We start from the raw sequence: 14,777 nt of genomic DNA, 5'->3' as shown, positions 1-14,777 counted from the left end.
TGGAAACAGGAAAATGCTATATGCATGGTTTTTCAATATTCAGCCCACACACATATCTGAGGAGGCGACAAGGAAGCGGATCTTCAGGGTGCGAATTCATGTTAGGCCACAGACACTACTGGGGTTCAACTTGAGAGCTGTACGGAAGTGGTCTGCAGTGTAGCAGATGGTGCTGGCAAATAAACTCTTCAGGTCTCAGTCACCCGGTTCCTGCTTCCTATCTCTCCCACTCTGTCCTGCTGTGTGTCTATTATTAGCCAACCTGAAGGGCAGGTAGAGGGAAGCATCCAATGTGTTAACATTACATAGTAAAGCCTCAGAATGAAAATATTCATTTTTTTTTAAAATTATTCTTGTATATTTGTTTCCTTTTGTCCCCGTCTTGGATGTACACTGCCTTTGGCAATTCATAACAACTCTTCCTCACTAACAAAATCTGCAGAACACTGATATGAATTACATCAAGTAAAAAACATGAAAACGTCAGCAAACGCAACTGCCTTCCAGCGACGTGAATGAAGCAGGGCTTTTTTTAGCCCACTGTTTAGAAGAATAAAAGGCAAAATATACCTGCTTACGCAGGCTAGTTCTTCATTCATTCTGACCTAGAATCCTTCATTGCGAATATACACTCACCTAAAGGATTATTAGGAACACCTGTTCAATTTCTCATTAATGCAATTATCTAACCAACCAATCACATGGCAGTTGCTTCAATGCATTTAGGGGTGTGGTCCTGGTCAAGACAATCTCCTGAACTCCAAACTGAATGTCTGAATGGGAAAGAAAGGTGATTTAAGCAATTTTGATCGTGGCATGGTTGTTGGTGCCAGACGGGCCGGTCTGAGTATTTCACAATCTGCTCAGTTACTGGGATTTTCACGCACAACCATTTCTAGGGTTTACAAAGAATGGTGTGAAAAGGGAAAAACATCCAGTATGCGGCAGTCCTGTGGGCGAAAATGCCTTGTTGATGCTAGAGGTCAGAGGAGAATGGGCCGACTGATTCAAGCTGATAGAAGAGCAACTTTGACTGAAATAAGCACTCGTTACAACCGAGGTATGCAGCAAAGCATTTGTGAAGCCACAACACGTACAAACTTGAGGCGGATGGGCTACAACAGCAGAAGACCTCACCGGGTACCACTCATCTCCACTACAAATAGGAAAAAGAGGCTACAATTTGCACAAGCTCACCAAAATTGGACAGTTGAAGACTGGAAAAATGTTGCCTGGTCTGATGAGTCTCGATTTCTGTTGAGACATTCAGATGGTAGAGTCAGAATTTGGCGTAAACAGAATGAGAACATGGATCCATCATGCCTTGTTACCACTGTGCAGGCTGCTGGTGGTGGTGTAATGGTGTGGGGGATGTTTTCTTGGCACACTTTAGGCCCCTTAGTGCCAATTGGGCATCGTTTAAATGCCACGGCCTACCTGAGCATTGTTTCTGACCATGTCCATCCCTTTATGACCACCATGTACCCATCCTCTGATGGCTACTTCCAGCAGGATAATGCACCATGTCACAAAGGTCGAATCATTTCAAATTGGTTTCTTGAACATGACAATGAGTTCACTGTACTAAACGGGCCCCCACAGTCACCAGATCTCAACCCAATAAAGCATCTTTGGGATGTGGTGGAACGGGAGCTTCGTGCCCTGGATGTGCATCCCACAAATCTCCATCAACTGCAAGATGCTATCCTATCAATATGGGCCAACATTTCTAAAGAATGCTGTAAATAATGAGCTGTGCAGTCGTAGTGACAGACACAGAGAGGCGTGGGATGGGAACAGAACCTTTGCTCTAGCTGGCAGAAGTCCAGATTTTGGGTCCTGAACTATCCGTGCAGACGGTGCAGTGCTGCAGGTCCTTAGTGGTAGTTACCCAGCAGGAGGAAACAGCTCGAAGTACTGGCCCAGAATACAAAAACGCAGCTATGCCGTTTCACAGCTGAGTACCTTAGCCATGCAGGAGTGCTACAAAAGACTGGGAAGAAAATCCTAAAACATTTACCTTAATGTTAAAAACAGGGAGCGCCACTTCTCAATGCCTGGTTCCACTCACGTTGCCATATCATTTACATACATATGAGTTTGCGCTTGCTTGGTTTGGAAGACAAATGTTTTATTTTCTGATGCATTCATTTCAATTTTGTCTCAGGTTCAAATAATGAATTCTCTGAAGCATCTCCTTACAATATACCTTGGGAAAATACACAAGGCAGGGAATTCAGATGTTCCCTCCTTGAATGAATGGGCTACTACTTTAAAACACTCAACCAACTCAAAAACTGCTTTATATGATTTGGTTACAAAGGACAGTGCCGAGAAGCACAATACCTTGTATGCAGTAATATTTGCATTTTTTTGTTAAATAAAAAAATACGTAAATCAATAAATCACAAAGCACACCCAAACCTCTGCTCCCCCCCCCGTGCTGGAAACAACCCTCTGAAATGAGGGTGCCACTCACATCTCCAGCACCAGCAACAGAGGTTTACTTGGCACAAAGAATTGGCAATTTATTGACACTGCATGAGTCACCCCAGCGCATGGAGAGTGACAGACGAGATTAAAATTAGATTAAGTCACTGGGCAGAGAGCGGTGGGATGCCTGTAGCAATATATTCAGTATTGATTTCCTCCCTGAGCTGTTGTAATATTTAATGGGTCTGTGGAACAATTGTACAGGGTATATATCGAAAGAATTGACAGAAAAGCAGGGGAGAAAATGCAGCTTCTGGTTCCTAGGATGTGCAGCTTCATGTTAACGTGTGTGTCACAGAGCTCGTGCAGTTGTTGTTTCATATTGTTGGCTTACCACAATAAACTCAGCACACTGGGACAGATTGGATAGCATTCAGTTTCATTCTCTGGATATTTTTGTCTTTTTTGTTTGTACGTTTGTTGTTCTTTTATTGACTTTCAGAAAATGACCGCCCCAAAACATCTCCTTATAAAGCTGCCGCAGAGTGCTGAAACTCATATTATGTGATGAAAAACCAAACACACAGTCCATAAATGTTGCTTTTTTTATTATTACACAGCAAAGAAAAAAACAGGTTGAAAGAAAAGTCACTTCATCCTGGCTGAGATTTTATTGTGCTGTGTAATAATATCAGTTATAATATAGTTAGTGGTGGTTGAGAGGAAAACATCAATTTTATGAAAAACTGACTTTGTTTAAACTTAAGCTTCAGAGAGCTCCTTAAATATTGTTTTCTTGCGTCTGAAATAAAATAATCTAAGACTTGCACAAAGCAAAGCAATAACGGCTTATGAATCTAATGTTCTACCCACAGCAATAATCAAACAGCTCTCCAGAAATAGAACTGTACCTTTGTAGTACGAGAGGCTGGCAATCTACGGCAGTTTACAAATCCACTCTGCGGCTGAAGTGGAATTGTTTACTTACAAGCAGCTTTTGGAAAGAGACAATCTATCAATGTCTCTCCTGCGAGCAACAGAGCTATGAGAGAATGATCGAGGTGCACCCCCTCCCTTCCACAATACAAATAAATACATAAATGAGATACAATCAGTTCCAGCACAGAGGGGCTGCTGCAAAACCTACTGGAACTTTTAATTTAATAATTAATTCCCATTCAAATATATAGCATAATAATAATATTTTTGATTATAGTAAAGCACAATAAATGCAGTTTAATTATGGTTATTTTATAAGCAAGACAACAACTGCAAATTCATAAGCAAATGCAAAGGTTTTAGTAAATTAATTAATATGCCTGCAGTGGTTCAGTAGCTGGGTTTGTTCCCAGAGCAGCAGCCGCCTGTCAGGGACAGAGACAGTGCTGCACTCCCCATTCCCACGACACACACAACCAAGAGACTGCCTAATGAAAACCTGCTCCATTTTTTAAAGCGTTTTTTACTTTTCGCTAATTCTGCTCCGCATCAGATAATAGGAAGTTAAACAAAGGATTGCCTGTGACCAGCAACCTCGGGGTAGACACACTCCCTGAAGAGCGCACTGTTACAGGGAAAGAGACAAACACTGATTTGTACTTTCATGCTTAAAAAAAAAAAAGTTTCTTCCAATCTCAATGGGATTTATAACAGCACAAAATAATAAAAAATGAGTGAGTTAAAGGATAGCACTTTATGTTAAAGCAATCAGATGTACCAGAGTGAAATCCTGCCAAATCCCTCGCTCGCGCACACCTGCCAAACAACAAATGCTGTGACAAAACATTGGCCTCCAACTTCCAACAATCAGCCAGACTTTTGTCCCTTTTTACAAAAGAGTGTCAGAGTGACACAACTAGTCTGCAGTCAGCTTCACCCAAATGATAGGGAAGAAGCATTATGTTCATTTTAATAACTGCATGTGTAGATCAGTGTTTGCACAAATCACTTTCCTGTGTTGGATAATTCCACAGGAATGCATTTATAATCTACTGCTGCAGCAGCCAGTGACTGAGTGGGACTCACCCGTCTCCACGTCAGAGAGGCGCGCCGTAGAGTCGAAGGAGCCGCTGAGGATGCGTGTCCCACAGGGCGTCCAGCAGGCATCCTTCACTGCCCCCGTGTGACTGCAACACATCTGCACACAGCGTCCACTGCCAGCCCCATCCCACACCTGCGAGACACAGCACAGCACAGCTCAGCTCAGCACGCTGCCTGGATGGCCTGATGGTTGACTATATTGGGAAAAACAACGTGCACTCTCCAAACCATGGGTATGAACTATGCAGTCGAAGTAAAGCAATTCCTTCCGTATACCCGCAACAAAAAATAAAACATTGTCAACCTGAAGAGGCCTGTGTAAGAAATGATTGACAACATACAAAAGATATGTCATTTAATTTCAACAAGTTGTCTGGTACTAACATGCACTCTATAATTAGATTATTATGGCATATATAACTCACAATCAGCTTAATAACACATCTGTAGATACGAAGTGAATCTGGTGCATGTTTGAGGGATCTAGCTGTCTGATTCGTAGCACCCCGAAAACTTCTTTTGAAATTTGCCCTCTTTAGCAAAGCCTTACTAGCTTTTACAGCTGTTCCCTCACTATCTGTCCACCCTGTACAAATGCATTATTAAACAGAAAGAAGCTAAAAAACAGCACTTTAAACCAAATATATTTTTTGTGCGTTTCATACAACACACTGGAGCGCTCCCAAAGGACACACTGTGATAGTATGCCAAAAATAGAAACCACTTGATTAACTTTAATGTTTTACAGCTCCAGGCAGGCATTGTAAAAATATAATGGACTAGTTTCACTTTTCCCATTTATTACTCAGATCCCATCTGCTGGGATTGCATCCTGGGATTTCAAACTGAAAACAAAAACCAAACCTGACACAGTGTCTGTCTGCAGGGTGGCTATTAGTCCACAAGGAATGATGAGGCATAGGCACAGCTCTGGGCCTCAACATCTGCCTTCCCAGAGTGCAAAAGCATCTGATTGAACTGTGTGCGATACTCTAAAAGGGGAGACTTGAAATAGCAAACATCACATCTTGCTCAAGGCTCAGCACTGGAGACTTGTGTTTTGGGTTTAACTACTGGGGACTAATGTTTGTTACTGGCTGGTGACATAAGGAACACAATTCCCAAGAACCGGACTCTGTGATCCGCTCCCTGGTTCCAGAACTGCAAAACAGCTTGTCTTGGAGGGCTGTACTTAGCCAGACAGTGTTATCTTTATCCCATTCTGTGGGCAACTGCATATCTAAGTCTGAGGCTCATCAATGGGAGCGTTGTAACAGTCCATTGTAAAAGGTGTGCATCAAGTGTAATTTAATTACACCAGTCCAATCAGGTTAATACACGTTGGTTTATATATGCCTATATTATTAAACCAGGTGGCACAGAAAGGCCTAGAATTCATCTTGGATTTTCTCAGTTCCTTCAAAATAAGAAACTATTTTTCAAGTTGCATAGTGGCGGACTACAACACCTTTAATACCTCACATAAAAAATAACAAAACGAGAGATTTCAATAATGTGGTAAGTCTATTCTCCCCGTGCGTTCATGGATATCACAGGTTGCCTTGGTTTCAAAGAGAAGAGATGGATGTCTGATCCCTGGCTTTCAAATGACCAGAAATTGCTTTTGTCACTGAAATAGAAACAGCCTGACATTATCAATGAAAAGGCAAGAAAATCCACAGCACGGGCAGTTTCATCGTTTTCCCTTCGCCACAGGCAGCCCAGTCTGAGTCAGACTTTGATATGATTTGTCGGCCAGAGAGACCTCATCAAACAGTCTCCTCTAGAACAACACCTATTTTTCATGCATCTGCTTTTCCATCATAAAGCCAATTGTCTTTACAATTAGGAAGCATAGCAGTCTGCCAAGATGGCTTTACATGCTACAAGAACAAAGATACAGATCAAATCACACAGGATTCATTTCACTGAGCTGGCAACTTAATTCGAAATGGAGACATTTATAAGGCGGTTTCTGTGAGACAGCGCCCCTTTATTTCAGAAAGTGCTCAGGGAGGTCTGTGTTAAATGCATTAGACCTCCATGTCTCAGGGTTGTGTACAGTCCTTGGTTTAAATAACGGCCACCAATGTCATCTCAGAATCGCACACCACAATCCCATTATCCCCTGTAATAACCCGAGGTCTGAGGAGTTGTGGCACAGGAGCTGTCGCACGCACAGCACCGCAATGCTCTGAACTGTGTCGTGCACTCTATATTTCTGCACGTCAACAGACTGTAACTTTTTCTCCCATCTCCTTTGGGTCCATCCTGTCAGATTTATTTGAGGACATTTATGTAGGACATGATTTTTCCTTAATCAAACCCTTCTACTCCTATAGTCTTAATTATTAACAGGAGGCGTTCAGAAGCCGTTCAGAATAAAGGAGAGTGTAACATGGCAACTCATCCGCTGGCTTGAGAAATGTGTTCTGATAACTAAGCTTTATCATCCTCCGTCTCCAATTAATCTTTAAAAGCTTTTTCTGAAAATAAAGAAAGAAAGAACAGCACAAACAAGGCCACAGATCAATTTTCCAATCTCAGGGCTGGGGGGTCATTCTGTTTTGGACAGAGACCAGGTGTCTCCAGATAAGAAGATTAATTGTGTCAAAGTTATAGTCTTCTCCTCTCCCATCTCTCACACACTCAAGACTCGGAACCACTCAGCAACAGCGTGGCTTCCCTTCCCTAAGAATGCACTTATGAATATTAATTTTCACAACAGCCAATTTCCTTATGTTCAACAGGCTCATTAATCTCCCGTTTGTTATACAGTGTGTGTGTAAAGTCAGGGGTGCTTTGGCACGCTCTGTGCAGCACTGCATGTGGATTGGCAATGTTGTATTTGCCGTTTCAGTGCTGCTTGAGATTAACTTCACAGGTGCGGGAAACACATAAACACACACTAACACACGCATATGGTGCCATTACATCTGAATTATACAGAGATGAATCATACATTAAGAGAATGAATAAATAAGTAAAAAAGTAAACTGGCAATATCTTTGGCCATCCTGTCTGAGAGAGAATTGAAGGGATGCTGAGCTAAGAGGGAGAAATCCTGCAGGATCATCAGGTGCGGAAGTCATTATTACAGGGACTGTCCTTGCCCGGAGACATTCGGTCATTTACAGAGCTCTGCCAGGAAAGGAACAATATGGAGAAGAAAACCAAGTCTGAACCAGAAAGCGTGACAACCTGATTGCTGTTACGACTGGGTAAGACTAAGCAGGAATTACGTAGAGGAACAAGTATTTTTTTCATGAACTTAATGGAAACATATCCCAGGGATCCATATACATCATGGATGAAGTGCTAGGAGTTAACAGGGTGGCTAATATTTGTAGGAAAAATGACAAAGATTTAAAATTTAAATTACCCCCTACATGCACACCCACATCCACATCCAAACACACGTACATGCACACTGTCACAGTCACATGGCAGGCTGGCTCTCTGACTCATCCCATGTCCTTTACAATGACAAACGATGTGCGTCTTGAGACTGATTTATGACAGGATCACACACACTCACTTGACCTACAATAAATTCAAGCATTTCTGCTGCTGCGAGATAGACTTTATCTCCTTTTTTTCCCTTCCTGAAGACGGGATCAATTCCTGCTCTCCCCAGTGTGGGAGTACACCGTTCCGCAGTCTGAGCAGGATGACTCATACAGGCTGTGTGCTCTGTGGGCCCTACTAGCACCACTGGTCTGTAATAAAAAATTTAGGGCAATAGGAGATCAAGGCACTATTCCTAACTAATAGGACAAGTACCCAAAAAACTATCCTGATGTCCAGTCATGTATTCATCACCATTGCACATGTAAGAAATTCAGTCCAACCTTCTACATTCAGTTCACATAAATCCAAGTAATACTCCTTAAGCTAAATGCAATGGTAAGACCATATCTATCTTTACCTGTACCCCTAATCACACCTAAATAAAATGCAAGCCAATCTGTGATTTTAGCCTAATCTTAAGGGTAATTACTGACAATGGGTAACAGTGTGTGTTAATAGGTAATGTCATGTTTATGTATGAGAATTGGGAATATGATTCAAATATGTTTTGTATAGTCATTGCATTAGATATACTCCATTATAAACCATAGCCAGGATCTCACCCCTAACTTACGCCAAACATTGAAGCTGTGCCCATACCAATGTATAAAGTGAAAACACTATAATTGAAACTCTTAGCCTAACAGTAACCTACATATCCTTTCACATATTCTGATTCTCCCTGGAAATTAATAACAGGCCAATCAAAATCACAATGGCACAGACATTTAGATTACTGCTCCAAATTATTCCTCTCCTGGGTTTTTCCTAGCAGTTTCCTGGAGATGAATGTCCAGTTTTGGGAGACTGCACCACAACTATGACAACTGTTTTCCATGTATTATTGTATCGACTGTTTGAAGTTAGGAACACATATGATTTATCAAACAATGACACCCCAAACAAGAGTCGATGGCAACAGAGTTGGCAGATTGGCAGAAGATCTTGTGTTTGAATGTACGAGTGTGTGAAGGGTTTGTCTGCACAGCAGCAGCAGGAGGAGTTCAGAGGGATATGAATCCAGTAAGTTGGTTGTTATGGTGATATGCAAGGGATGCTGCAGTAACTGTCTAGTTGGCCAAGGTAACTTACACATGAATGGATATCCAGGAATCCTAAACTTCCTGTGCATGAGAAAGCAAGCCCTCCCACTAATACACCCCTGTGAATTTGCAGTGGTGCAATGCACTAGGCACCACACAACTAAACATTCATGAACATCATCATCCATTTTACATTCTCAGTTTAGTCCATTTTGCTTCCAAACTCTTTAAATGTATCTTTCCATTGTGTATTTGCCTCTTTCTTAATATCATACCTATATCATTCTATAAAGACAAAGAGCACTGTTTTGCATGAAGGTCAGTGTCTGTGCATCTAGAACATGTGGTGGGGTGGCGGGGGCAGAGCTTGTGTTGCAAAGAGTCCTGCACCCACATGATCCCACCACCTGAAAGATGGTGCGGTTTTAAGAGCCTGGAGCGCTGCAGGCGGAAACCTATTTCCTCCCTCCCAGAGAAGAAGCGGGAGATCAGACTAGCAAGAAACCAATCACAAGCACGGCCTGCTAGAGCGCCGCAGGGTTTGACAATAAGGGAGTAAATAGGATGATTTCGTAAAGCTGCTTGACAGGCAAACTCCACCAAGGGGTCGACTGCAATAATGAGAAATCCCACCTCCAATCCCCCTGCCCCCCCTGCCCCCCTTCCCGGGTGGCGCACATACCTTGAGGCACTTCCTTGAATTTTAAATCATGAAAAATAAATACCCATTCATCCATCCATCCATCCACCAATATCCATTATTATTGCAGGGCTGTAGGAGCTATTGTGTAAGAATCAGGTCTAAGGTCCTTATTAAAATGTGGTGCATGTGCGAGTCTTATATTTCTGGACATTACAAAATAAGCACATTCTAAATAATACTTCAAGTAATGGCACTGAGATACTGGTTTGGAGTCTCAATTGGGCAATGAGGATTTAAATGCTAAAAAGTGCACTCTTTCAAATCCAAATCAACTGTGTATATGTACGTGTGTAAACACTGATGTAAAAAGGAGCCAGGGACAAGGGGTGAAGCCACAGCCATAACTTTACTGAGTAGAGGGAGGGTGCTTAAAATAAATATGTTGGTTGTGACCAGAGATATATGAAATACTGTGGAATGGAGTTTTTAGTAGGCATAACATAATAACTTTTTATTTTACAAGGCCATTACAGTATCAGGCACCACTTTATGTCTCCATCTTCCTCTTTTTGCTTCTCATGCAATCAACACTGTATTTATTATTGCCTGATAAAGTCATATTTTGATTAGTTAATGGCTCGTCATGCAGCAGAACTTAAACTTAATACCCAGGTCATATCATATTTGCTCATCTTTCTGATGAAAGGAACTTTTTTCTTAGTTGGCCCTGGTAGTGCTGTGGTGGGAAGCCTGTAAACGTTTTCTCTTGTTGAACAGTAATAATAAAAGTGAGAATATTTATGCTCTTATTCAGCAGTTTTAATGTCTTCTTTTGAGATACGCAACCCTGTTCAAACTCCGAGCAAGTCACTAAATTATAACCCGCCTTGAAGCCATTCCGCCGAATGGTACTGACTGTTCCAGAGAAATGCAATTAGCGAGCATCCCAAAACTGTTTTAAATTCAGTCAGAGCAGGAGAAATTCAAGTGAGACAGTAAATCTCACTATCAAGTTTCAATTTCGCCACTGCCAAGCTGTGTATATTCATGCACGTCAGCTAAAAAGTCTACAGGTCATTTGAATTTTTGACAAACTATGAAGATGTCAGCTCTTTGGGGGAGCGATGGTGGCAAAGCAGCTTGTAGCCTGTCACCTCCAGCACAGAGCCATAGTACTCCAATCTGCACTCTGCCCTCCAGCAGAGCACAATCTCCCCGTCTTCTGCCAGCGTTTCATCTCACAAGAGGACAGCGCTGAACAGAGTCACTGTATGTCACTGTAGGTCAACAGCCTCAAAATGGGGGAAATTGCAAGCACTCTCCCTGTTCTGCTGTAAATAAATCGGTCGGCTGTTTAAAATAATGATCCAGTACTATTTTCTAGAGCTTACTCTGGTTTTTAGTCTTTGAAAGTTACCATACGTTGATTATATTACATGTTTTCCAGGAAGATGACAGTGAATTATAGACCTAAATCTTTCTAAACTCAGCTCTTTGTTGCATACTCTTTTTGCACAAGTCCAGGATCCAAAGAAATCCAAACTGGCAGAAGGTGGGTAAAGTGGATACAGGAAGAAAGGCCAAAAGCTGAATTATCTGTGCTTTTAATTGTAGTATTAATAATCTATAAATATTTTACTACAATTTTGAGAAAAAAATAAAAGTTATTCACATACTATTCATTATTGTAAGTGGTATTTTAGGCGACAAATCCCTTTAGTGTTTTAATCTCCAAAGTCAAATGACATAGTGAAAAAACATTTTGTTTATGAAGTGCACTCATCACTGTTTTGGCCAAAAATCACTTGAACACAGATAACAATGTGTATAAATTCAACTTTAACTAGTGCAGCTTTCGCAAAACATATTTAAATTGTATGCAAATTACCATAACCATCAGATCAGGGTGTAATGTATTTAATTCCCTTAGAGGAATCAGGCCACTGATCTATTATCTGTAGTACCAATCATACAGTTTGATAGTATTTGTCCAACAGGCATGTATCCAGCAAAGATTTCTGATCGTGGATAGAGTTGGCTGGCAATTGCGAATCGGTACAGCCCAGTCCAGACTCGTGTTCTGACTGCAAGAGAACACAGACCTGTCAAATGGTTTCACGAACTCTGCGATCAGAGGAACGCTGCCCCAAGATACAACCATCTATTCACACGGGTCAACATGAAGCTACACTAGTTACACCTCTATGACTCACTTTGGGGACAGGGTCGGAATAGGTGTAACCCTGCAAGTGTGAGCATGAGAGTTCGCTCATGGTGATTGTATTTATGTTTGGTTATATGCATTTAAAATAAATCCTTTAAAATTACAGCAAACCAGCTTCAGGAACTTAACCATTCTAATGACACTTGGTACTTTGTGTCAGAGCTCTGCTGATAAACCCTATGAATTCAGTATCAAAATGAAATTAATTGTCACTTACATTTATGTCAGAGGTATGTCTGGGGAACCAATTTCCACAACAGGTCATGGATATTTTACATCATAAGACATACCATTCATGTAAAATAAGATTTTGCGATAATGCAATAAAAACAAATATAACAGTTATTTAAAATACATGTGAATATGACAAGTAGTAGTACCTTTTATATTCACAATTTGCCATGTTCAGAGACCCAGTTTATTAAAATCATTGCCCTCAGGGTGAATATAAATATTCACACCTGCTTCCAAGGATACTCTGCTAAATCACTTGTGCTAAAGTGATCACAACAGCCTTTCTTTATTACACTTTAACACACAGGGACACAAAGGCAAGCTGGCACAGTGAAGTCATACACAAGCAATAATGCATTATTAAAGAAGATAATAAAATCGGTACAAATGAGCTTCTAGAGATAATTATAGCCTGCCATACAAGGAGAGAATCGCCTTCATCTGCAATCAATCTATAGCCAGTGTCTGAAAGACGATCGCTGCTTGTCGCCTCATGTCCGAACTCTACATCATAAACATTCGCCTCCCAAAAACAAGAGCTTTGATATTTCTCTACTCTTTTCAAAGGGATTCCTTTCATCCAAGAACTATCTCTAAGTGAAAATGTTCAATGAAACATATCTGAGGTACAAAACAATTAGAAAAAAATAGGAAATGCTTTATTTTCTGTTAATTTGCACTGGGGAATAAGAAACTGCACGCAAACAATAGCCACTGTGAAGTAATGGATTTGCTTTCTTGCAATTGGTGGGTAGATCAAAGTTTTGCTTTAATCTGAGATTGTTTGGGAGTCCAAGCATGGATCAAGTGGCATGAGAAATTAGGTTAGCTTTTCTTCCACAAAGCATCAGCACATAATTATGGCAGGCCACTACAGAGCAAGCTTGCAGGAGGTCTGGATCAGAGCAGTCCAAGAAAGATGGAGACAGAGATTGTACCCGAGGCAGTTTCAACTGAGGCTGAGCTACACAGAGGTGGGGGGCTATGATGTGAAACCCGCTCTGCTGCTTTCACTGTCAGCACATCAGCTGTTTAACATCTGCCTGTATATCACTGTATTATAAATGCACATAAAACACTGAATAAAACAGCACTGCAAAGTATAATAATGTTTTCTCCAAATGGACTATAAATGTGTATTGCATTGCAACCAATATGACAGCAAGTCAAGGGCAGAGGTCTTAAGTGACAGAAACAAATAAGGGAATACAAACTCTCCATTCTTTAAACCCCGTTCTGACACAGCAAAAGTAATTCTCTATTTCTTTTGACTAAATGAGAGATGCAAACATTACTTGAAGCTTTGCAAACCTCACTGAGATTTCAGCTATTAAAAATTGTGCATTTGCCTGAAACACACACATTGCCAGTTTTATTTTATTTTTATTATGAGAATGGTAATTTAACAAAAAAACTGTTTAACTTGCTTAATTAATTAGAAACTGGTTCTGTCATTGCCAAAATGCAAACACTGCCCTCTACTGGTCAGCGGGCAGAGCATCTGATTGTGTCGGAGCTTTCTGGATGTCTCCCTTTCTGAACACTGTCCAAATCTAACACTACTTAGCTTACACAACAGAGTCTCGATTAGTTCATCAGGAGAGGCAGAACAATGCAGAGACAAGAGAGATGGTGTTTTAAATTTTAGGTGTGAGATCTGCCCAGAATCCCAATGCTGTGATTCATTGGCTCCATTAAAGAGTAGTTGCAGATGATTAAGTGTAAAGGCGCCTGCTGAAGCTGGGCTCTAAGTAATGGATTTAATGATGACAAAACCCTATTAGAGAAAGGGTGCCCAGCACACATCGCCTTTTTTTCAAGTAGCAATTCATGGCAGCGGCTCAAGCACCTGAAATTGATCGATAACACTTTTTTCCCCCTCTTATTGATTTGGCATTCTGTTCTTTTACCTCTAAATATATGACAGAATTAATGTGTTATGTTAAACACACCCAGGCCGGTGCTGAAGTTAATTCAAAATACTGCCTGTTTTGAAAGCATATGAGGCTCCAATGAATAATTCTGCATAGTAAGCAAGGTGTTCTTAACCACTTTGTTAAACATGCTGAAATGTTTTGATGCCGCATAACATAATCAGCCTGTCTGCGTTACACAAAGGTATTCGGTGTTGTCTATTTTGCTGGCTCCCGACAGGAAACATTATTTCTGTTAAGTACTGTTGCAGTGATACCACAAACACTGTTTTTCCACCTTTATATTTAGATGTTTCAAAACAAACTCTTCAAATGTATAAAATGACATTTTTCTAGTCCCTTTCTTTCCTCTCTCGTGAAATAATGATAAAACTGTTTGAATCTCAAAACTATCTTATTGCTTTACCTAGTGCTTCACCAATAAAACTATTATTTATTTATTTTTCTAAATGTCTCTCAGTCTGCATTCAATGTGTACTAATTTGCACAAAGTAATTAGAACTGGGATTAGGCACAGTGTTATCACCCTGAAGCACTCTGAGCAAGTTCTGTAACTGGGGGGGAGGCAATACTGAAGCAAGAATAAACATCCTGAATTGGTCCTAAAGGCACCTATAAAAAAACACAGTGAGTTGCCAAGGGTCCTCTATATCGAC

General features: G+C 40.8%; 1 protein-coding gene across 4 annotated transcripts in view; it reads right to left on the bottom strand.

Moving 5' to 3' along the window:
* wdr25 (WD repeat domain 25) overlaps positions 1 to 14,777 on the bottom strand; it is a 31,685-nt gene that overhangs the window by 9,241 nt on the left and 7,667 nt on the right. For all 4 annotated transcript variants that reach the window (XM_066694939.1, XM_066694940.1, XM_066694938.1 and 1 more), the window contains exon 3: positions 4,459 to 4,606. In XM_066694939.1, coding sequence (XP_066551036.1) covers positions 4,459 to 4,606 — 148 coding nt within the window. The remainder of the gene's footprint in view (positions 1 to 4,458; positions 4,607 to 14,777) is intronic.

Source organism: Amia ocellicauda, chromosome 21 (assembly GCF_036373705.1).
Source record: "Amia ocellicauda isolate fAmiCal2 chromosome 21, fAmiCal2.hap1, whole genome shotgun sequence".
Classification (NCBI taxonomy): Eukaryota; Metazoa; Chordata; class Actinopteri; order Amiiformes; family Amiidae; genus Amia; species Amia ocellicauda.
Note: the sequence above shows the minus strand (reverse complement) of the source record. Positions and strands in the feature narration are given on the sequence as shown.